We start from the raw sequence: 25,304 nt of genomic DNA on the forward strand, positions 1-25,304 counted from the left end.
AATGGTGAAGGACTGCAGGGGGGCCAATTGTCTGTTGGTAAGTGCCTTATGTCAGGATTACAATATTGTGTCTTAGCTCACACTAACTCTACAATACTTATGTAAAAATTTGCCACTAACACTAGAACATGCAGATTTTTTCATGTTTTTTTTTTTTTTTTTTACTAAATTGAGATTGACAATGAATGTGTCGGTCATGTATATATGTGTAGTATAGGAAACATAAAACAAAATCAAGAAATTAAACAAGGAGAAAAAAGTTCACTGCTTTCGAAGCAATGGAAAAGCTTCGCTCATCTGGTTGCATTCTAGTCCGATGTGGTGTTCATGTTTTGTAACATCTTTTTTAAAGGTTATGAAGAAAGTATTTATGCTACCTATCTGTTATTAAGCCCTGGCCTTAACCCAAGCCTCAAAATGAGTATTTCTTTACATTAGTGGGTATCTTGATTTTGTATGCTTGTTTGTGATGATAAAACTGAAAATTTAATAAAAATGAGAAAATTCCTGAAGATGATGTTCAAAATTTGCCCACATTCTTGATTTTGCCTGATGTGAAATTAAAAAGAAAAACCTTTCTTGTAAAAATTATGTGCTTTGTTAAAATAAGTTAATTGCTAAGCGTTTTTGTTTTCTAATGAGCTAACACAGCCATCTACTTACTTCGTACTATGTACGTACTTTGTAGCGGCTCCGAATGCTTTTAAAAATTGATTGTTTAAATGACAAAATCTCTTAAAGGGATTTTCTCTGTTCTACCAACAAATTTACACAATGAATAAACAAACAATTAAAACAGCAACAATGTAAAAGTACAACTCCCCAAAGAAATTTGTTCTACACTTCTTTCTTTTTGTACCCCAATATTTTAGAGTCCTGGAGGTGTAAATGGACTAGGAAGGAAAAAAAATTATATATATATTGTACGTATATATATATATATATATATATATATATATATATATATATATATATATATATATATATATATATATATATATATACTGTTTAACAATCTTATGCAGATATTTAAAATTCCAACAGCTATCTGAAAAATTGCACTTTCCTCACTTCAGTAATCTACTGTTTGCCTTAATACCATGCCTCCAGCTCCTGGTGAAGCTTCACCCTTTTCTCCATCCTTGGATTTACTGATCATACAGACCTTTAGTAGGATATATGTTGAAATAACTGAAATAACTTTTATACAAAAACAAATATGAAATATGAACATACCTCCACGACAGGATGTTTTTTTTTCCTTTCTAACAAAAACCCTCCTGTCAAAATACACTGTGTAGCCTCTCAAAGCTTGTGTAATTTCACCTGATTTGACCGATATCAAAAACATCAACCTAAATTGTCCTCTCATCCCCTGCCCCACATCCCAGGGAAAAGTAGGAAGTCTTTGTCTCTGGTTTACTGGGATGTTTGTAATTGCTGCGATATGTCCATGAAAAGGCTCTGAAGAAAGGATGGCTTCCCTCCTCCATGCACAGCTTAGCGATGGCCAGTGGTCAGGAATATGGTGGGAGTAGGGGTGTACTGAGTGCTCTGACAGTCCTTAGGGCTATGTGAGTAGGGGGCAGTTTGGCCTATAGAGGTCTAAGAAACATTTCAGCAAACCTCTGCACTCTAACCAGTGCACAAGCCCAGCAGAGTAAGAGAATCAGACAGTTCAGGATGGGGTATGATGGAAAAACACAGAAGGAGAAACAGGAGCCCCAAACTGTGCAGGTCTCAAGTAAGCACACACACACACACACACACACACACACACACACACACACACACACACACACACACACACACACACACACACACACACACTCAAACATACACACACACACACACACACGCCAAGTGAACAAACAGCAAAAGCGGGACGAGTTCTGCCTGGTGACCTGTGTGTCAAATCAGCTATAGTCACCAGCTGAGGAAATGATTGATTATGTCAACATGTTGTCCTTCTCCAAGCCATAGAGGAGGACTAAATGAAAATGCTAATAAACGTGCACTTTTCAACAAAAAAAAATATATTGTTGCTCTCCCATGGAGATGTAGCACCTCCTGTTGAGTTGGCCTGCTACTATATATAAATATAATATATAAACCATACATATGCAATAATATATATGGGCTATATAGATATATATAGCGCATGTATGTAAGCATAAGTAGATTTCCTTTTTTTCTGAGGGGCAGGAACGGTGGTTTGTGTTCTGCTGTAGCCATGCGTCTGTCAGATGCAAGGGGTAGGGGACTTCTCTCTGTCAGACAGGTGTACAGGTAGACAGGTGAACACGGTTTGCAGGTTGCACTCATTTTGGGGCAAAGGGGTTCCTCTGGAGGGGGGTGGTGAGAGTCCAGAATCTTTAGCCCAGGTACCACTGAGAATGACAGAAAAAGAAACATACAGGCTATTATTGTTTGAATATATTTTATGCAAGGCCCTATAACAAAGAGAATCCATTCCCAACAATACCAATCCAATGCAATACCAATCAGCATGCAAATACTTCTGTATGCAGTATACATCTCTCACATGAATACTTCTGTATGCAGTATACATCTCTCACATGAATAAATCCATTTGTTTCATGATTTTGTTTCACAGCATATTTACATCCAATTTCTCTCACATTTACATGTATTATCTCATTTTGTTGGTGAATGGGTATAGTATACAGTCTTTCAGGTGTTTGTTTAATGGGAGAACACCGGTGTGTGTGTGTGTGTGTGTGTGTGTGTGTGTGTTTCTTTAGTCTCCTTAGGTATGGTTTAAGTAGGTGAATATTGTATGTGTGCAGTCTTATACCACTTCTCCTGCACATTTGGCAGGGTTAGAGTGCCCACTGCTTTACAGGCTTTCTCCCTTTCTCTCTGAATGCGTTTAGGACTCTGCTCTATTTCCATCTCTCCCTACATTTCTGCTTTACTCCTTTTCCCCCTCGCTCACTCACATTCTACCTTTCCTATTCTCTCCCTCTCGCTTTTCCTCCTCATTGCTCTGTGATCGAGCATAGGGTGTGCTTGGTGAGGTTAGACTGCTGCTGCTCTGTAATCCTTCAGTGGAATGGCTTTATTGATTGCCCCCTGCTCCATTGTTCACATTTCCAGCCAGTGAGCCCAACTGCCTCCCCAGCCTCCCCATACTCCCCACTTCCTCCTCCCTCCATTCTCAACTTCCCCTCCCACCCAAGTTCAAGTTCATCCTGGTGTTACATCATGTCTCGTTGCCAGGGACAACCAGACAGCTGTATACGTGACTATCATTAGCAAGGGCCCTCCTATCCCTTGTATTCTCTGTTTCTTTCTCTCTCTCTCTCTCTGACTCTTGCTCTCTCTTTCCCTTGCTGTCTCTCACATCCACGCTATCCCTTCTCCTCCTCTCACTGCATACTCCCTGGAACTCCCTCACTCTTTGTTATTCTGGTTTTGCACAGATCTGCAACACACTGCACACGCACAGTAATACTGATTCATAGTGAGAAATTATCCCGTGGCCCCTTCAATCTTCCTACACCTCTAACCATACACACACACAGAGACATACACACACACACACATCGAAGGCATCCACCAATCCAATTGGAGTCCTTATCAATCTGCAAAACTTTGTGGCCAATGAACTGAATGAAAGTGGTCATTAATAAGCCAAAAGTAACCCATATCTTCCCTCTTTTCTTGACTAAATGGCACATCTAAATACATCCTAACATGAAAAGCTTTAATTAAAGGATGGGGCAGATTGAAAGTATCACATACAAATTCATTGCAAATTGTTAATCAATAAGCCATAAGCCAAGATAAAAGGGCAGAGTGATAAAGGAGAAAGAGACAGAGGGAGTAGTCATCCTCACACAGGCCTCAGCTGTGCTGCTTGTTTAAATTCTATCACTTGCCACAAGCAGCGCAGGGAAAGTGGAAGGTTAGTTTTTAATCAATAGAAGTTGCTGACTCTGGACTTTCAGCTTCGGCGCAGTGCAGCTTCCTTGTGTCTTTGTCTGTTGGTTCTCAGGCACTCTCAAACCTTTACTCTCTCTGTCCTTCCCTCCCACCCTCTGTTCCTTGTCCTGAGAAGACATTTGTGCAAGACTAGGCTTTTTAAAGTGAGAGGGGGTAGAGACATTAAAAGAAAAGAGAGTGACAATAGAGTGAAGATGACGAAACGAAGGGACAGATGGTAAGAAAATAAGAGTTGAAGTGATATATACAGTACAGTATATATATATATCATGTTTTGTCATCTTGCTATATTTTCCCTTGCAATGAAGTGTCTTAGGGCGACTACTATATTATTAATGTTTAATTAATCAACTACTATTATAGTGTTGTGCAGATTGATAGGATAAGAGAAGCGACATTAATAAATGGCAACCTTGCCACCTGAGGGAATTTGTTCTGCACAGCATATGCTACAACCTATGCTTAAAACGATGTAGCCAACAACATATTACTGATAGAGTAGGCACTCAGTCAAAGACCATGATGAAGTATTCAACATAATTTTCAACTTAAAAACTAACTTCATGTCTGCAGAATGAATGTGAACACATTACTCTGCGTTGGAACTTCCTCAAAGTTAAATGTATTCATTTTCAGCCCAAAGTCCTTGTCACAACAACAAGACAGTGTGCAGTAGTTCCTTCATAATCTTACGTTTGGTTAAACTCTAATGCTTTTGGACCTACCAAAATGTATAATATACCATGGTTGTGTAATATGAAGATGACAGTATTGTGCACATGATTGAGGATCTTCGCACACATTGTGAGCTCAATTTACTAAAATGTATGCACAATTGAGTGAATTGAGCTCACAATATGCACACAATTTACTTTAACGTGCCCCTTTAAGGGCTCCATAATATATTTTATACATTATTGTGTTTACATCAAAATTAGTGTGGTGTTCCTACACATTGTAGACAATGCCGTTTCCTGAGTTCTCTCTATTTTAATCAAGAGTGGTCTTACAGTAATCACCACATCAAGAAGACTGTAGAAATTCATCTGCTACTTACTTCCTACAAACATAAATATTCTGACACTGTACCAAAAAGTAAATAAATAAATAAATAAGAAACTCCCTATTAGTAAATAAATAAATAAGAGACTCCCTGTTATATTCTTGAGGTATGGCAAAAATATTTAAGACTTAAAATGTTAAAGTGAAATGAGTAGACACATTGCCCTGGTGTTAATCCTTGGAGCAGATGTGGAAATTGCATAACTGAACTGAAATCGCAAGACTTAAATAATCTTTCACTGTTACCAATGCTCCTTCAGAGGTTTTTTATGGTATCTCCGGCAAAATTGCAATCTTCTCTACATAGGAGAAACTAAAAGATAACTAACTGTTTTGTTAAACATGTACATTACATGAAAAGACCTTGCAGTCTACAGAAATGAAATCACAAGCTGAGCTGAAACACCCCTCTGAACAGAACACAAACATGAGGGATCAAGGCTGGCTGGGCGCCCTGATGAATTGAAGTTAGGAACTAGGTGCATCTATTCCTTACAGGAACCATGCAGGAAGACCTCGAGGACTGTTATCCCACTTCTACTACATTTAAACCACAACCATTCAATCCCCTAAAGAGATTAATATGATGACCAACACATTTCAGGATGCTGTGTTCTATTTTATTGTTTGTGTTATACCGTTAGGTATTACCACAATTTGCTGTTGTCATGGTTGAGACTGTTCAAGGTTTCTGGATGTATGGACACATTTAGGACACCTACCAGCCAATAGATATTCCTATCAATTTTCAATAATACAACAGAGGGCTGTATAGAGCAGTGTTTCGCTAGAGTGATTTCTGAAAACACTCCACACCATTTTCAACCCACAAAGGATTATTTGCAAAACAAATATAATAGTGACAAGTCAACAACTAAATCCCTAAACTAACCCTTAACAACTCCTACACACACACACTCAACCTAGGACGTCTTCTAAAGCAACATGCACACCTTATTGCCTGGTGGCCCTTCTGGAAACATTCAATTTGGGAAACATCCAATTTGAGTATGTGAGCACCAGATCTCTGGAGCATCAGGGCTCTCTAGGTCAGTACTGAAACTACCTGCCTGCAACAGGAGCTCACGCTGATGGAATGAAAAATAGCAAACTCATTTTACACCATAAAGCACTCTCACCTAGCCTAGAAATCTAGACGCGCCCCTAGCGGCAGCAAATTACATTTGCTGCCAGGGCTAGTCTAGCAACTCTCCGTTGGCTTGTGAGCTCCAGAAATCGAAACTTAATCAGGCCAATGAAATCGTGTATAGAGTCGTTAGGTGGGCTTAACATAATGATTGATGGCAGAGTTGCAACGGTTTGGCTTGAATTCCCTGCTACTTGAAAACAAATAAGATGGATGTTGCTGTTGGCGAACAGTGTGACACGAGTTAAGCTTTTATTAAGTTGGCAAACGTTTGAACTAGCCAACTAGCTCCGCTGGTGGGAAACGCATGGGACTCATAGCGCTGCCGCTGTCCTATTGCGTGCAGAGGGAATTTGAAAGACAACTGATTATCCCGCCCCTCGGACTGAGCACTGCGAACGGTGAGTGCCCAGACCCTACATTTTAATGTGGGTCTGGCTCGTCAGGCTAACTCTCACCCATACAAACACACACATAAACACACACAGATGCACATGTATACAAAGGGATAAAAATGCCTTCCTCTTGAGGCACACTGCCTCACTGCTAAAACCACAACTTCAACAAACATGTGTGGGTGCACACACACACACACACACACACACACACACACACACACACACTGACACACACAGACATTATCCTGAAATGGAGACTCCTCAAGGTGAAACTGTTTTAAGAGTTGAGGTGGGGGCCAAGGATATGGACACACAGACACAGGCACAGACAGAAGTGAAAAGACACACGCACGTCCTACTCTACCTACACAATGCAATCTCTGTCAACGTGCGCTATTGGAGAGAGGGGACAGTGTAAGAGATAGACACACAAAATTGCCTGAGACAGATAGAATCCTACAATGCATTTGAGAATCAGAGATGGAGCCTGATAAAATGAGAAAGCAGTACACTGAAAGTGAGCAGGAGAGAGAGAGAATGGTGATCGGCTGTTCTTTTAAACTTGCTGTCAATGGAACAAGTAATCTCATCATGCGCAGAAGTGCTGACTCAGGCTCCGGCTAAAGTGCCTGCGGATGAGTGTCATCTCGGAGGAATTCTGCCTCATGTAATGCAAACCAGGTTGTCCCTGAGAGCGTATACGCCAAACAGCTCCATGCCACCATTTCTATCATACACTGGACAGGTCAAACGTTTTTGCCAGTATTTATTCAGATTTCACAGCAGCCGGGAGACAAAGCGTACTAATAGCAGTGTAGGGAATCAAGCTCTTACTACGTAATTCTCATGATCAAAACACATGATGTTTTATACTGTAAAAGGTAATAGTGATAGCTTGTTATATAAATGGTAAAGAATTATGCAGTAATTAGAATAACAGAAGTGATCAGAACCTGTACCTTGCTTGTACAATTACTATGTAGTGGTATTAGTATTAGTATATAGTGGTAATGCTGGTGATTCTGCAAGTGGTTAACAGTTTACATGGAGAGTGGCTCTCAGATTTTCCATTGTGTTCTGTAACTGCTGTCACCTTTAAAATGCTCAAGAGTCTGATTATCCATGAATTTCTTACAGTGTTGGAGTTTGAAATTAATCTCCCGTGATTAATTTTTCACAGCAAGCCGGCAGAATTGCTGCCACCTGCTGGCTCATGGTAAAACCACATAAAATGTGGAAAACAGATTCAACATTGCTACTCCCAGCCATCTGCTGAAGACTCTTTTTTATTAACCCTTAATATAACCAGCCTCTCAGTCTGCATTTTGCAGGATGATTTAACCATTTCTGGCTCAACTGCATATATATATATATATATGTGTGACAAACATGTTATTTGTATTTTTTATAAATTACTATTTATTGTTTTTAATATTGAGGAGGATGGTCCATCGTTTCCTAAATTGCCCAGCTACTATGAAGTGTGTGTGTGTGTGAGAGAGAGAGAGAGCCTGCTAAGTCTGTGTGTACTGTATGTGAGTGAGCACTTGAACCGATCACACAACTTTAATTGTTATATCACTATACTGTTCAAATTAGCCTTGCTATCTTGTGCTCGGGAATTGTGTGTTCGTTGTGGGTGGGGTGTGTGTGTGTGTGTGGGGGAGGGGACTTTACAGGGAGAGCTGGGTGTGTGTGTGAGTGTGTGCGGGGGGCATGGACAGGGTGACTGGACTGTTTTCTATGGGGGCATCTAAGCCTGTTACAAAGGGTTAGTGTCAATGATCCCCAAGACAGACACACACACACACACACACACACACACACAGACAGACAGACAGACAGACAGACACAGACACACACACACGCACACAACAAATGGGTGCACTGTCCACCCACAATGCCCAAATCATTCTTTTGCCAGCTTTTCCAAAAAGACACCCCCACCCAAAACATCCTCACCCCACCACACACATCATACCCTCAATCATCCTAGCTGACTGTCCAGTTGCTCTTAGACCATCGTTGCTGGGCAGCAAGGTGCTGGAATGTTTACTGTTAGTAGAGTCAACCCCTGCCCCCACCCCCATCACTTTCTCCTCTCACTCCTGCAGCCTCAGATCTAAGCACTGTGAGTAGCTTTTGGCCCTTTGCAGCCCACAGCCCATAGGTAGGCAACAGCAACAGCAGCTGAAACACACGCATGGACGGGGCAGTGGGCTTCATCACCAAGCAACTGACAATTTTCTACCTTCTAACTTCAGTCCAGGACGTAATGTACACTAAATCCTTTTTGGGATGGTGTGGTGAGTGTTCTATAGGAGACATGACATAAACTTGCGCTCACACTCACTCACACACTCACACACACACACACACACACACACACACACACACACACACACACACACACACACACACACACACACACACACACACACACACACACACACACACACACACACACATTGTCTCTCAGTTTGCTGTCTCTTCACAGACCAAGTCTTCATTGTTTAATGCTGAGGATTTGAAGTCTAATAAAGGCCCCATATCTCAAGAGCGGGAGCAGAGAGGAAAGGCCAGGGCCACACACAAAGAAACACAAATAATACATAACGGTAAATAACAACAGCCTAGGAGACATCCCAGTCTCTGACACTAACACCTGCCTCCATTCTTATGGCAGAGTGCATGTGGCTGTGTGTGTGACAGGACCAATAAATCCACAATAAGCCCTCAGACACACACACACACATTTATTCACACACATGCTCATGCACATGCTCATACACAAAGACACACACCTGACACCATCTGAAGAGCCCTCTCTCTTCCACAGACATGAACACACACACACACACACACACACACACACACACACACACTGATATGCAGCTCATGTGGATTTCCAATTCCAGCCATTGACAGATGCCCTGTTCAGTTTTCCAGGAACACAAAGTAGTTCATAAATCATTCCAGGGGTCACAGGGGTCCCAGAGGAAAGTTTAGTGTGGGACTGTATAAGCTCATGTAAACGTACACGGGGAGGCAGTGAGGAGAGAGAGAGAGAGAGAGAGAGAGAGAGAGAGAGAAAGAAAGAGACTGAGAAAGAGAGGGAAAGAGTGTGGATGCATGTGTTGTGGTGGCCATACTTATTCTCCCTATAAATGAGGACTTCAATTGAGCTTTACACATGCATATCCTGCAGAGAATGTTGGAAGAGAAATCCGGCATCCAAAAGCCCAACACACCCCAGCGGGACACACAGTGCCACTACCCCACAAGCCTGTAAACATGTGTGTGTGAATGTGGATGTGTGTGTGTGTGTGTGTGTGTTTGCATGAATGTGTGTGAGAATGTGATATATGTGACCTGTGTGTACATGACATAGAGGAATGTCTGTGTGAGGTGAGAGAGAGAGAGAGAGAGAGAGAGAGAGAGAGAGAGAGAGAGGACATGTTTGTGTTTGTGTGTGCATGTATGTCTCACCTGAGGCTGCTGAGGGATATTTACAAAGCTGGGGTCTCGGGGGCCCACACTGACAAAGCGCTGAGCTGGGGACGTGCTCGGCGTGGAGTAAGCTACACACACACACACACACAGAGGCAGAAAACACACATACACATAGAACAGAAAGAGAGGGCAAGGTCAACACATGGCAGCAGCAAGATACATTCATGAGAGAGAGTGAGAGAGAGAGAGGGAGAGAGAGAGAGGGAGAGAGAGAGAGTGAGAGAGAGAGAGGGAGAGAGAGAGAGTAGTGTTTCAGACTTCCAAAAGGGAATCTAAATCTTCACTTTATCAAGGTGCCTCTTTTTATAATAAAAATTATAATAGCCATATGTAGGTGTGGTGTATATAGTGTGTGTAAGTGTGTGAGAATGTGTGTGTGTGTGTGTGTGTGTGTGTGTGTATTTTAGAGGTCATGTATATTGAGAAACACTATAGTGAGCTAATGTTTATTGTACTCTATCCTAAAAACTGGATGAGAAGCACTTAAATCAACCTAAATATCTTCCAACGTGACTGACTATGTGTGTGTGTATGTATGAGAGACTTACTTGGCGAGGTGGGGGAGTTGCCCCCTCCCTCGGTGGAGGTGGAGGGCGGTTTGGAGTCTGGCACGGGCAAGGGCACGGGGCGTGCCATGGGAGGGGGGGGGGGGGGGCAGCATTGGGGTGGGCAGGAACGGGTTGTGCACCTTTCCCTGACTGCTGCCGTTGGGCTGGAGGCGGGTGGAAGTAGAGAGAGCAGGTTGAGAAACGTCAACACACACGCCAAACATACAACTCTGGACCTATACAAACACACAGCCGAATGCACACAAGCTAAAAAACATACACACTGACTCCCACTCCCACTGACTGTTGCTGTTGGGCTCTTGGAGAAATAGAGAGCGTTCAAAAAAATCTAAACACAAACCTCACCAACAGACAACCACAATCCTATATATATGAATCAAACATTTATTTAATATCCTCATTAAAACACACAAACAACTGTCCTCTAGACACATGCCCCCGGAGCACGGATGGCTCCTTAAAAAGTAGAAGATTTGAGCTGCTTGTAAGAGGCGTGGTTCAGACAGGGCTCAGCACTTTCTGTCTCCTCCAGCCCATAAACTATTCTGCTGCTCTGCACACTCCTCGCCTTATAATCTATGACCCCACCAGCAGCGACCAACAGCAGGGAGGGGAACGGGGAAGATGGAGAGAGAGAGAGAGAGAGAGAGAGAGAGAGGGAGTAGGGGGAGGAATGCTACAGGGTCATTCCTTGCTGGCCGCTCAGATTTATGCCAGCCTCTCTGTGTGCATGCTTGTGTGTGTGTGTGTGTGTGTGTGTGTGTGTGTGTGTGTGTGTGTGTGTGTGTGTGTGTGTGTGAAAGAGAGATAGAGAGAGAGAAGCTAATACAGCATTTTCAGGGAGCCCACGTAAACACTCTTCATCTCCTGAATTGGATGGTGGTACAATAGATAGCGCAATACCAGCATCGTGGGAAGACACAGAGACATGCACCCACATGGCTCACACACTCCAGTACACTTTAGATGAGCCTAATTAATATTTTGATTTCTAAACTGTAATAATCAGTTTCAGGCCCTCTTACAGGTGCACCGAAGAACTTCAGTTAAATTAAATGACCCTCACTCTGATGCCGCCCACATCTTGGTCTAAATGAACCAGTACACTAGTTAGCATTACTGATTGGTACCTGCATTATACTCATATTAGACTTCTAACAGAGAGAAAGAGAGAATGAGAGAGAGGGAGTATTACTGTGTCTGTTTGTGTGAAGTGAGTGTGGAGACAGAAATGCACGCAGAAAGTCAAATTCATGCAAAGTGTGAGGGGACAAAATGTGGATCATGAAACCCAGCATTGTATTGATTCAGTGTCTAGACACATATCAGCTATCTGAGGGCAGACATTGTGAGAAACATGTAGACGCAACCTATGACTTCCTTGCCTACAATGTGAACACACACACACACATAGACACAGATACACACACACACACACACACACACACACACACACACACACACACACACACACACACACACACACACACATACGCTAACCCACCCAAACATACAGTACAGACATATCAGTGGTCAGACACTGTAAGGTTTACTGACATTTTCTGCATTTTCTGTACAGAGGGTGCATATCTGATACGTCTGTAGAGCTGCTACAGTGTAATTAAGCCTGTGCAGACTGTGCTTATATCAGAAAGCAGATGTCCCCCATGCTTTGATAAAAAGAGGGAGACCGAGAAAGTGTCTGTGTGTGTTTGTGTGTGTGTTTGTGTATGTGTGTGTGTGCTGAGTAATCAATGTAAACATATACATTTAAAACAATAACAAGGGGGGGAGAGATAATGGCAGAATGATGAAGAGACTGAGAAAGAGGCCAAAAGGAAAATAATGGGGGGCAGAGTGAACGTAGTGCGCTCCTTCTTACATTAAGGAAGCCCACCTGTCCAGCTTGCTGACCACTGTCAGGGCAGACAAGTTGGACAAACTCCTTCAAGGTCTCCTGTGGATGGTAGCGGATGGCCGGGTGAGAGAAGTAGGAGCCTGGCTGCTGGATGATGGGCGACGTCGGGAAATGCAGACTAGAAGGCGTGGCATGGGGACTTGCTGCAGGAGAGAAAGAGAGAGAGAGAGAGAGAGGGGGGATAGAGAGGGGAAGAAAGTTGTTAGTGACGATACAAATGCTGCAAAGAGTGGTAGGGGTTGGCTTGAAGAAACACAAAGGGAGGTAAGTCTGATTTGTAAAGTAAAATCAAATTCACCAAAAAATGTTATACAGACACACGTACAGGCACAGATTTACCCAAATACACACACACACACACACACACATATGTATGTATACAGTATATAATATATAATACATTATATATAATGTGCATGGATATACAAAAACATCATCAGGAGAGCAGGGCTACATGCAGGTGGTAAGACACAAAGGTGTCAGTCTTCTCCCAGTACACAAAAAAGCAGGAACATACATGTGTACATGCCAAATGCAGCCAAATGCACACATAAACATTAACAGTTTGCCAGCAAATAGGACACTTCTGTAAATCCTACAAACACAACAGTCGCTATGGACATCTGCAGCTGTCACCATTTTACACATAAACACACCACACACCCTCAAAAACACATTGTCATCACATAAATAGCATCAACACAAACACACCAAGCCCCAGTTATGAAGAGCAAACTGAGGTCAGTAACACCACCACAATAATACCGGTACAACCGAAACAAGTCCAACTTGGTGCCACTATCTGTAGTGTTTAATCTACACTACTACCTACCAGTGTATCATACTTTCACTCACTCAGCCAATGACATTTGCAGAGAACAGAATAAAATGCCTCATTTCATGCACCTTTGTCCACATTTCAAGCTGTCATCATAGTGGAGTTTGCATGGTCAAACAATGCGTGTGTGTGTGTGTGTGTGTGTGTGTGTGTGTGTGTGTGTGTGTGTGTGTGTGTGTGTGTGTGTGTGTATGTGTATGTGTATGTGTGTTTGAGATTGACAGTACTGTAATGGATTGAGGCTTATCAGCTATTTAATTGTAACCGGCACAATCTAATTACCCTGCTCTTAATCGAGGTAATATTCGGTTACTGGTTATTAGTATAATGCTTGAGCCTGACGGTGTGCGGTCTTTAAGCTGTGATCTATTATGGCTCAACTAATAAGTCTGTGCACCCCTCCCGCCCCACCAGCCAACCCTAACATTTCAATATCAGCAACAAGCTCTCTTTCCAGGGGCTGGGGTGGGAGAAGATGGTAAGCTGATACTACATAAACATTGTTAAAGCCACAGCTCAGTGCTGCAGTAATTCACTTAAGTTTGCTGTGATTTATGGCTCTGTCAATAGGGGGTGACTGGAAACGGCGGATGCCATGGCTGCAATGTAGGCATTGTATTTACAGTAATAATAGAATGGATGGCTTCTGTTTTGCCCTTCCCTCTTCTTTCTCCTCTGTCTATCCCTCGCTCCGTCTTTTCATGTCCTGTCTTTTGTCTGAAGTCAGGAATGTGAACTTTAGAGAGCTCTGGGTGGGGGGAGCAGATGCAGGGAGTAGAGCCCCTAAACCACACTTCCAAAAGACTGCGCTGAAATACAGACACACACACACATGCACGCACATGCACACACACACACACACACACACACACACACACACACACACACACACACACACACACACACACACACACACACACACACACACACACACACACACACAGACACACACAGACAGAAACAAACACACACACCAATGCACACAGACACATCCAAACACATGTACGCAGACACACACACACACACACACACACACACACACACACACAAACATGCACTTGGCCATATAAGCTCAAGCACAGTGACACACCCACTAAGAGCAGACTGCTCTATTGAATTAGGTATGTGTTTAGAGGCAGTGCTGCAGTGACTGCTGTACTGACCCCAAGCATGACTCACCATTACACCCGCTGCCTGGGTCCGCTGGTGGTTGTCTCTCTCACTCTCTCTCTCTCTTTCAAACAGACACACACACACACACACGCGTACGCACTCATGCACATTTACACTCTATCAGTGTGTATTGACTTGCTCCTTCTATGTCTCCCTCCATCCCCATCTCAGCCTTCTTCTACCATCTGTCCATCACTTTCACTGTCTCTCTTGGGATCTGCCTCAATTTTCTCTTCTTTCTCAGACGTTTCTCTTTTGTATAGCATTTGTTGGCGTGGCCTTGAAGCAGTAAAGACAAATCGGTAGAGAGGGACAGAGCCATTCCCACCTTGTCTCCTACTGAGGAGAGAGCACTCCAGGTCACAGGAAGACTGAGCGGCACTGCGTACAACTAACTCTCCGAAAATCAGCGACACCATCCATAACCTCAGCCTTAAACGTAATGAAACACTTGGTGCACATGTGCTTTCTGCCGGGCACTCCTAAGATGTGGAGCCAGTTGGCTGAGCTGTGCTTTCTCTGGAGGCAACATGTTGAGACGAGAAGATGTTACACATCAAAGCCAAAGAAAACTATGAATTAAACACACCACCGTGCTACCAGGCTACCAACCATCTTTTGGTTGCTTGGAAATCAATCAAGAAATGCTTCAGAAAGATCCTGACTCTGGGACAGCACAGGCTCCACAGGCCCACTTGAGTCAGTGTCAGTGATGGAGGGCTGCCTCTTCATGTCTCGCTAAAGTAGCTCTCATATTCAGCTGCTCACTGTGGGTTTTGCCCTGGAGGAAGATAAGGAATTGCAGCAGGCTGAGTGACCACCCATCATGTCTCTGGCCCCTTACCAGCACGCCTTAGTGCAACTTAACGCTGTCACAGACATCCAGTGTCAATTATGCAAATGGGCTAGTCGGTCATAACATAAAAAAAATCTCTTCTATTTTTTCTCTTTCTGTTTTGGCAACTAAATGCATTCCAGAATGATTGTCAATTACTTAAATGGCTTGCTTACATCATGTAGTGCATCATTTAATGATGGATGTTTGGCCAGAGACGGGCCGAGTAACCAAAGTTTCACTGTGTTTCAGGGTGTAGCTCACAATGACATTGCTTCTACAGGGCCTTTGGACTGCTTTGAGCTCCTCTGTTCAACTCTGTGGGCCGACAGACACAGACACACACACACACACACACACACACACACACACACACACACACACACACACACACACACACACATACACACATGCATACACTTTCCAGTGGTTGACCATATCTTTCCTGGACACTTTCCAGAATATTATGGTGCAGAGTCTATTCCTGACCTCTTGCACACATTCTCACCCAACTTCACCAGATGCATCAGATGCTGTTTATGGTCCCTTTCATGTGGACTGTTTCTTCAAAGCAAGAGCAGCCTTCCCTCATCCATTGTATTCACTGAACCCAGTGTTTGAGTGCTCAAACACTGTGTAGCTATTACATGTACAAGCCAGTCTCTGTTACAAAGAACCCCTAAAAAAAGCAAGGTGTCACAGTTTGACAGTCCACTGAAAAACAAATGATACTGTAATAATAAAAAAAGAACAAACAATTGACCAGCCTGAGTTTTTGTTGCGTTTAGCTGTCACTTGACATTATAACCTATGCTTCGCTGACAGACTGACTATGGCGATACATAAGAGTCTCTTAGCTGAAATAAGAGACAGTGGAACTAGAAGTTCTTCTTCAAGTAAGGAAATAAAATGCAGACAACCATCAACCATGCAACCCCCCACGACCGAGAAATGAGACGCACAAGGACAGTGGGGGCCTTTAACCTGGGGGGGCTCTGAGAGACACACATATCTGAGGGGCAAATATAGATCGGGCACTGACAGGGAGGCTGGGCTGTACAGTGGAGCGGACAGGGGAGAGGGGAGCCAGAGAAGGGGAGTGGAGAGCGGTCACTATGCGGTGCCCGCATTAAGGCTGCAGCCATCGCATTATAAAGCACAGGATTAGTTCCACTTTGCAAATCGCATTGCTTCACTGATTTTATTTCCCCCCTGCATCTTTTGAGTTTTCTCCCCCCTTGTTCTTCTCCTGGTCCTTGGCTGCCAACTTCCCTTGAAGAAGATATACAATCCAGGCGGTGGATTACTGGAGTAATGCAGGAGGTGATAAAAGACTCTTTTATTTGGCTGGCGTGTTTTTGTGAGGAGAGGCAGCAACAGGTCCTAACTATGCTAGCTTTGCCACACTGACAGACAGACAGAGAGAGAAAGAGAGAGAGAGAGAGAGAGAGAGAGAGAGAGAGAGAGAGAGAGAGAGAGAGAGAGAGAGAGAGATCGGCGAGTAAAGTGTTTTTACATCATCAGCTGAGGGGTCCAATATGTGCGGCCCCAAACCAAGATTACTTTAAATCAATTACAGGATCCCTGCTCTCGGACAAATAAAATGACAATCTGGTCTTGTGTGGTTTGAAGCCTGGCATTTTTTTCATCAGTGTCAAACATAAAATCCCAAATCTGACAGTGATACCACTTACTGACACAACCTAATCCCACTGCTCTCACCCTCTCAGTTTATGGGCTTTTATTTTTTAGGTCAAAATATTATTGTATATCAAGCCTTTAATCTTCCAAATGTGCACTTGCACCCTGATTTTCTCCCTTTATTCCATAACAGATGGAATGCATTAATAAAGACAAATGTTGCAGTGTATAGAGGTTGAATGCTCTTTTCTGAGACAGACCAGGCTAGCCCTTTGTCTAACAACTTTCTCTCTCTCTCTCTCTCTCTCTCTCGCTCTCACTCTCCCTCTCTCCCTCTGTTTTTTCACACAACCCCTGAATTTACTCATAGCAACACTTACTCCATTTTGATGGATGTTTTGTAATATTCCATAATGGATGCTCTCCAATATTCCCGTTATGCTCAGCGACCTTGGATGGCCGGCTCTGACCAGTGATCGCTGGCGGCTTGGAAATGTGAGACATGGAGTGCCGTGAATAGCTGCACGCATAGCGCCCCTCCCACGTCTTCCACAATCCAGGGGGTCAAGCAGAGTTTATTTTCTTTTTAATCTGTCACAGCTGAGAGACTTTGTCAAGCGACAGTGCATGGAGAACTCAAGGTCCTGTCTGTTTATAATCTGCCAGGTTTACCTACGGTGGTGATCCCACACAGGGGAGCTCAAAGGACTCTGAGCTGGACTCAGGACCATGCTAGCACCTCATTGATCAAACAAGCACAACGAGCCCTGTTGAGGCTGCACCAGACCACAGTGTGTGGATGAGTGTTTATGTCAAATGCAAACAAATACGACTGGCCAGGGTGCAGGGCTAGAGGCTTTAGCTGGTCACATAATCAGTGGATAACTCCTCAAGCAACAAAAATGCCTTAACACTCACACAGGAACCACCATGATGAGGAAATGCACATACACAAATACACACACATACACACACACACACACACACACACACACACACACACACACACACACACACACACACACACACACACACACACATCAACACACCATCATGAGCCCTGCGGGCCAGCTGTGTGCTCACACAGGAGCGGTGTGCTGGGAAGTGACCCCCTCTTGCCATGTTGAGGCCGGGAGTCCAGAAACAGTGGGGAGAAGTGGGTGGGGTTGAGAGAGGGGCAAAAAGAGGAGCTGTTCTGGCGTGCTGGTGGTGGGAGGTGAGGGGGTTGAGTGGGACCTCACCTCTGGGTCCTGTAATGACAGGCCGATGATGGTGTGTGAAAGCCGTTCGGGGGGAGGAGCTCTGCGCAGGCACGGGGCTGCTGAAACCAGACTTCTCTGACTTCTTTAATGTGGTAGGCGATGGCATCCCTGGCAAGAATGATTGATAAGTGCAATTTAATAATGCAAGGACATGGAGACACAAGCCTGCAGCACAGGTGGGAGGGAGAGAGAGCGGCAGAGGGGGGGGGGGGGGAGAGGGCGTGTGTGTGAGGACGCCCCGGGAGCCTACGCCATTACTGGGGGGAATGTTTTCAGTGGGAGCGTTCTAGCGCATCTTCCTATCTGTACCTTCAGTGCCTTTATTCTCTGATGACAGTTTTCAGATATGCATTTACCATTAGTTGTGTACATTAACATTAAGTGAAGTATGATTCTCTTGTATGGTTCAAATACAAGACCTCAAATATGTTGACAAAATAAGTATAATCATTTAAAGTACTCTATGAACTCTATGAAGCTTCAGAAATGTTTCAAACAACAAACAATAATTAGTACCTACTTGTGACAGTACTGTAGGTCAGAGTTAAAACATTAACTTAGAGACTAATTTACATCCATTCAATTAAGAAAATGAACACTCTAATTTTAGCTGTGGTGTACTGCACTTTCACTGTGGCCCAATCCATCTGGGCAATAGAGCAGTTCTGAAGAGACAAACAAGGTGTCTGTTCATCTTCTGGGAGTTACACTGATGTGACTCATAAACTGAGTGTACTTGAACATTCATAATAGCTATGAGAGCATGATCTTAATGTCACAGACTGATGGAGGGATGACTGATTTATTATTTTGACTCTATTATTGCTTATTTTCAAGAAGTTAGTTGATGATATAATGTGATCGGAAAGATACATTTTAAAAACACTTTTAAAAAGTGACTATGAATGAAGAACAGGTCAGGCCACATGGGGATGGACGGGTGGAATGATGAGTGTAAAGACAGAGGACGAAGTGGGTGAAGAGTTTAGTATGACAGAAGATCAAAAGAGAGGGTGGGGGTGAGAGGCAGATGATGAGGAGACAGGTTAGGAGGGGCATTGCAGAAGCACACAGCATTGGCACACATTCACAGTCTAACAGGCAGCCCTGTCTGTCGGGCCCAGTTGACATGAGCGGAGGTTTACATGCATAGACCACTGAGAGGAGGGCCCCCCAGACCCTCAGCAGGCATCATGCAGACACACTGTCAGTCAGTCTCCTCTCCACAATCCACAAGCCTCACTCACTCAAAGAGTTTTATAACTTTAACTGTATTTGAAATATGATGCTAAAGGGTTGCATTGCTGTTTTTCTTTGTCTGTTATTTATACGTGTTTTGTTTATTTAAAGGTATCCAAGTATACATCGCAATCCATTTGATGAATATAATACTGTTTTTACTTGGATATGAAATTATTACATTATAATTCATAGCTCTTACAAATGCTGTAAGCATTTGGTGTGACAATATACATTCCCCTGATAGGAATTCACGTTTGTGTTAAAGAAACAAGGAAACACGTTTCCTTTAAAAAAGACAATGATGTTTAATTACACTAATGACTATTAGTCTGGTCTGTTTTGTCTTTTCCCTGATACAGCAAATAAAAGCTGCCCTCACCCGAGAATCTGTCCATCCAAACTCACCCCCCTCTCTCCCCTCACTCTATTTCCTAAGGTTCAGAGACAAGTTCATACAGCGCTACCAAATGAATTTAGCTGCCAAAATTCAATCATCTCAGGATAAACCTTTTCCTAATCTTTTTACCCCACCCCCTCTCCATTTCTCCTCTTGTCCACACGCCTCCTTTTGACTTGTATAAGAAGCAAACATGCATTCCCGCATTCCACAGCATGACAGCATGCACCTCACGCAAGGTTTCAGTGATTCACAGAGTCTACGGCATACAGAGCACTTTATTTGGGTTGTGTTACTTCCACTCAAGGGGGTATATGTGGGCCAGTGTGTTACAGAATTAAAAATGTGTGTATTGCATGGTTGGGGGGATGTCTAGAGAAGTCTTGGTTTCTTCAGCCCTTGCAGACTCCTTCCCATTTCAGGCTAAAAGTAGGAAAGTAGGAGAAAGAGAGGGAGAGATGCACAGAGAGGTGTGCAGAATTGCCCATTTTGACAGAGAATTGCCAGTCAGAATTGTCAAGATTTCTCTGCCTTTCAAAGGTGTGACAAACTTCGGCAAAGTTTTACTGAAATTGCAGAATGAACCACATAAACTATGACATTCACTGGTCATGGACAAACATACCAACAAAGGCCAACAAACACACACACACACACACACACACACACACACACACACACACACACACACACACACACACACACACACACACACACACTCATATGTACAATCTCTCTCTCTCTTCATCTGTGTCACACACACACACACACACACACACAGACACACAGACACACACAGCAGACAGTGTGTTTGAAATTATTACGTAAACACACATTTCCAATGTACTATGAAACCTATAGGAAAAGAGGCATCACTTAAGTTTTCTGATTCGCTTAGTGTTAAAAGTTCACATTTGAAAGAGTTCATTCAGGTCCACCCCAGCCTCATATGTGGAGCACGGATGCTTGTATTCACGTGAAAGGAAAGGACTGTTCAGTAAGCACAATATCAAGAGACCACACAAGAGACACTCAGAGAGAAGAAGAGAAGTGTCCCAAGTGGCTGGTGGGAAAGTCTTCTGTGTCTAGCTGTGTACATGAGAATATGTGAGCATGTCTGTGTATGTGCACCTGCTTGAGTTTTAGTTTGTGTGTGTCTCAGTTTGTGTGTGTGTGTGTGTGTGTGTGTGTGTCTATGGCTGATAGTATGTATATATTCATATACATTTCTTGTGTGCTTGTTGTGCATACAGTATGTGTATAAATGGATGAGTGTGATTCAATGTGTGTGTGTGTGCATTTATGTATGTATGTGTGCTATGATGTATGCATCAGTGTGTGTGTGTGTGTGTGTGTGTGTGTGTGTGTGTGTGTGTGTGTGTGACTGACTGACTGTGTTCCTGCTACAGGGCCTGAGGAACTGGAGTGAGTAATGAACACTTGAAAAGGTTCTGTCAGTTGGAATCAAAGCGCAGCCCTACTCAGCACTTTCTCTCTTCCGCTCGGTTATTACACACTGCTGTTCCCTGTCTGTTGCCTCCTCTCTCTTTCTTTCTCTCTCCATCTCTCTGTTCTACTGCTCCTACTCCCTCGCTCTCTCACTCCTTCTCTCTCCTCCTCTCTGACAAATTGACAGGTAGCTGGACTAGCGCGAGGTGATTGGCTATCGAGCGTTCCTGCCTCACGGACGCTGTCTATCCGTCTCGTCCTGATGCGAACGCCGTCTGCCCACCACATCAATCAGGGACTCGGAGGAGCTGCAGCACGGCCAACACTCACATGGTCCCATCCCCTCCTCGCCCTCTCCCTACATTCCTCTCTTTATCCTTCTCTCCCTCTGTCACTCTCTCTTCTCCTTCATGTCTTGTATCTCTCTATTTGTCCTCTCTAGCTCTTTCAGTCTCCATAATTTTCTCTCGTTTTCTCATTTTTGTTCACTTTCTTTCTCTATCTCTCTTTCAGTTATACTGTATCCAGCATCACAATCGTCCTCTCAATCTCTGTTACTTTCTGTCAGTTGATCTGTTGCTGGGTCTGTCTTTCTCTCAGTCTTGCCTTGCCTTTTTTCTTTAAATCTGCTCTCTCCTCAGTCTTGTATCCACAATTTCTCTCGCCAAGTAATCTTAACTTGTTTGAAACTGTTCAACTCTCCTCTGTCGTCTGTGTCGATAACCTTCTGTCGTCTTCTCTCTCTCCTTTCACTTATCCTCTTGCCTTCCTTAAAACATCCAGGTGCCCCCTAACAAGTGCCCACAATCAAGGCTGAGACCTATTCAACTTTCTTTGCAGAAGAGAAATAGACACTGATGAACAGTTGAGAAGAAAATGAATGAACATTTTAGTCAGTAATGTTTTCTGTTGTAATGTTGTACTGAATTGTAGCAATTATAACAACAATCCATGCTACAGTATATCCCATTATTCAAACATAATCATTGGTTTCAAACTGACAATCCTGCAAAAACAAAGAAACAAACAAAAGCAGGCACCTGTGAACACCTGTGAACAATCTACCTGATAACCACTAAGTTTGATCTCTAGACTACAGTAGGTGACCTTCAGCTAGGGTCTGGAAGTCTGTTCATCAACACTAAGCATCCCCAACAGCACAGGTGGAATGTTGACAAACAGACGTCATGTTACACACATGCACACACACTTTACAGTTTCCAAAACTTCTCTATGGATCAAATGCAGATGAGCAAAGCCTTTAGACATAACAGACACATTGATATATATTGATGACGCAAACTATAACAGCAAAATAACAAATGACCACCATATTCAGAAGTAGAAAATTCTATCCTGTACAAACAGAGCACACAGATACACACACATGCACTCTCTCTCTCTCTCTCTCTCTCTCTCTCTCACTCTCACTCACACAGCTGACCACAACAAAACAACTTCACATAACCCTGGGGTCAGCAGAGCAGCAATAGCGGCAATGCAATGAAGGAAGGACACGTGAGCCACAGCACTCTCCTGTGCTCCCATTCTCCATGCACAGCCAGCAGGAGAGCCTCTACTTGGGTGGACTTCAAATGAGAATATTGATGCACATCATCCATGAACATTTCCTCAAGTCATTTCACAGAAAAGGGCAACAACAGCTAGATGCAACTGCAACAACAACAAAGCTATAATGGACATGATGTCAACATGCAGAAACAACATGGTGGGACTGCAGTATGCAATTGGGCTCATGGACCTCTGCATGTGGACACATTTGAACTCAAAGTCACACTGGATGGTGGTGTGGTGGAGTGTAAGGGTTGAGGGAAGGTGAGGGGCCACCAGGACAACAGGACAGGTCAACAACAGACTGGACAGCACAACGCACTAGCCCTGTTCAGGAACAGGGAGTGGGGGGAGAGGGAAGGGGTGTGTGGGGGGACATGGAAGTGTTATTACCTTGTCTTGAGATGAACGAACTAGCTAGCGAGCCACGCAGTTTATATCCAGCTTTGAAAGACAAAAGAGGGGGAGATAAGAAAAAGAGAACAAAAAAGGAAGGAAGAAACAAAGAAAGAAAGAAAGAGAAGGAAGGAAAGAACAAAAGAGGAAGGGTGAATACAGTGCAGAGAAATGCACATTACCTCATCAATTAACCATTCATGTTCCCAAGACTGACCAGCTCTGAGGAGCAAGGCCTGCTGATGTTAAACATACACACACACACACACACACACACACACACACACACACACACACACACACACACACACACACACACAGGCATGCAGTCCACAGACTCAGAGCTAATCATAATCATTGTGCATAATCAACATGCATACATACACATACAGATTTGTTTCTCATGAGAGGAGAAGAGGGGCCATATGTGGCCCCTAACATGGAGGTCACCCTCTGCCATATTACAACATGCATACAGTTACACACAACAAGTACACTCAATGAGACACACACACTGATACACACACACACACACCCTTCCCTGAGGGTAGGCTACTCTTGTGATTCTGTGCTCTGAGGAAATATTGAGGCATTGTTGAGCAGGTATTGAGGAGAGCGAGCGTAACCGGAGCTATACTCTCTGAAAGCTCTCCTTGAGCAGAATCCCCTTTTCCCAACTGCAGCATGAGCTCATGCGGCGCTGGATGAATGGGGGGCAGGTTATGGAGATGGCTATCTGCTTGTCTAAGGACATGAGCGTCTTTGTCATATCTGGGACACCACGCACAGGGCAGACAGCAGGAAGGGCTGCTTGTGTGAATGTGTCTGTGTTTGTGTGTGTGTGTGTGTGTGTGTGTGTGGAGATCAGGTGACAGTGCTCAGGGCAGTTACCTGTCCACCAGTTATGACTCAGAGAACAGATACAACTGAGGCTGCGTGGTGACAGAGCCACAGAGCCATACCAGTCCAGATGTTTCATGGACACACACACACACACACACACACACACACACACACACACACACACACACACACACACACACAGTTGTGATCTAAAGAGAGTGGATTAAATATTTATGACCATAATTCAAACTGTTTTTTCATCTTAAATTATTATGATCATATTATCAACATGTGGTTGATAATAATTCCAATTTAAAGACAAAACTGGCTAAATCAGTCTTTTTGCAAGTGGTCTTTGAAGTGAAGAAGTGGAGAGAGAGAGAGAGAGAGAGAGAGAGAGAGAGAGAGAGAGAGAGAGAGAGAGAGAGAGGGAGAGAGAGAGTAACTGGAGCTATACAGAGCTACAGAGAACTGTAAAGATGAAAACATAGAGAGATAAAAGTGAGAAGAAAATAAGAAATGGGAGGAGGTAAAGAACAAGGAGAGAGGAGGAGAGTGGGAAGGAGGGAGAGCATGGAGCAGGTGAAGGAGGCTGACAGAACATACTTCAGACCGGACAGATTTACAGTCTCTCTCTCAGAGGCACTGCGGCTGTTTTCACAAAGGCACCCCTCCCAGCCTTTACAAATACACACATACACACTCACAGACACACACACACACACACACGTACACACACTCACAGACACACACACACACACACACACACACACACACACACACACACACACACACACACACACACACACACACACACACACACACGTACACACACACAACACAGGACAATTCTGCTCTGATACAGCTTCTATGGTGTGTGTATCTTGCTAAAAGAGGAGTGAGGCTGTGATGATTGATATAAGCTCTGAAAGTGTGTGCCTCTGAATGTGTGTGTGTGAGTAATCTCAGAATAGAGAGGGGCCATAGAGAAAACTAGAAGTTTCTACACACTTCCACACCTGTCATGATCACCACCTTACACACATGCAAGGAATACAGAGGGGGAGCATCTAAACCAAA

At 43.7% G+C, this 25,304-nt stretch overlaps 1 protein-coding gene across 1 annotated transcript in view; it reads right to left on the reverse strand.

Moving 5' to 3' along the window:
- Positions 1-2,247: 2,247 nt before the first annotated feature.
- Positions 2,248-25,304, reverse strand: part of nfia (nuclear factor I/A) — a 111,886-nt gene continuing 88,829 nt past the window's right edge. The window contains 6 exon segments of the mRNA XM_048251871.1: positions 2,248-2,390; positions 10,066-10,157; positions 10,638-10,744; positions 10,746-10,801; positions 12,541-12,719; positions 23,379-23,429. Coding sequence (XP_048107828.1) covers positions 2,376-2,390; positions 10,066-10,157; positions 10,638-10,744; positions 10,746-10,801; positions 12,541-12,719; positions 23,379-23,429 — 500 coding nt within the window. The 3' untranslated portion in view covers positions 2,248-2,375.

Source organism: Alosa alosa, chromosome 9, assembly GCF_017589495.1.
Source record: "Alosa alosa isolate M-15738 ecotype Scorff River chromosome 9, AALO_Geno_1.1, whole genome shotgun sequence".
Lineage (NCBI taxonomy): Eukaryota > Metazoa > Chordata > Actinopteri > Clupeiformes > Clupeidae > Alosa > Alosa alosa.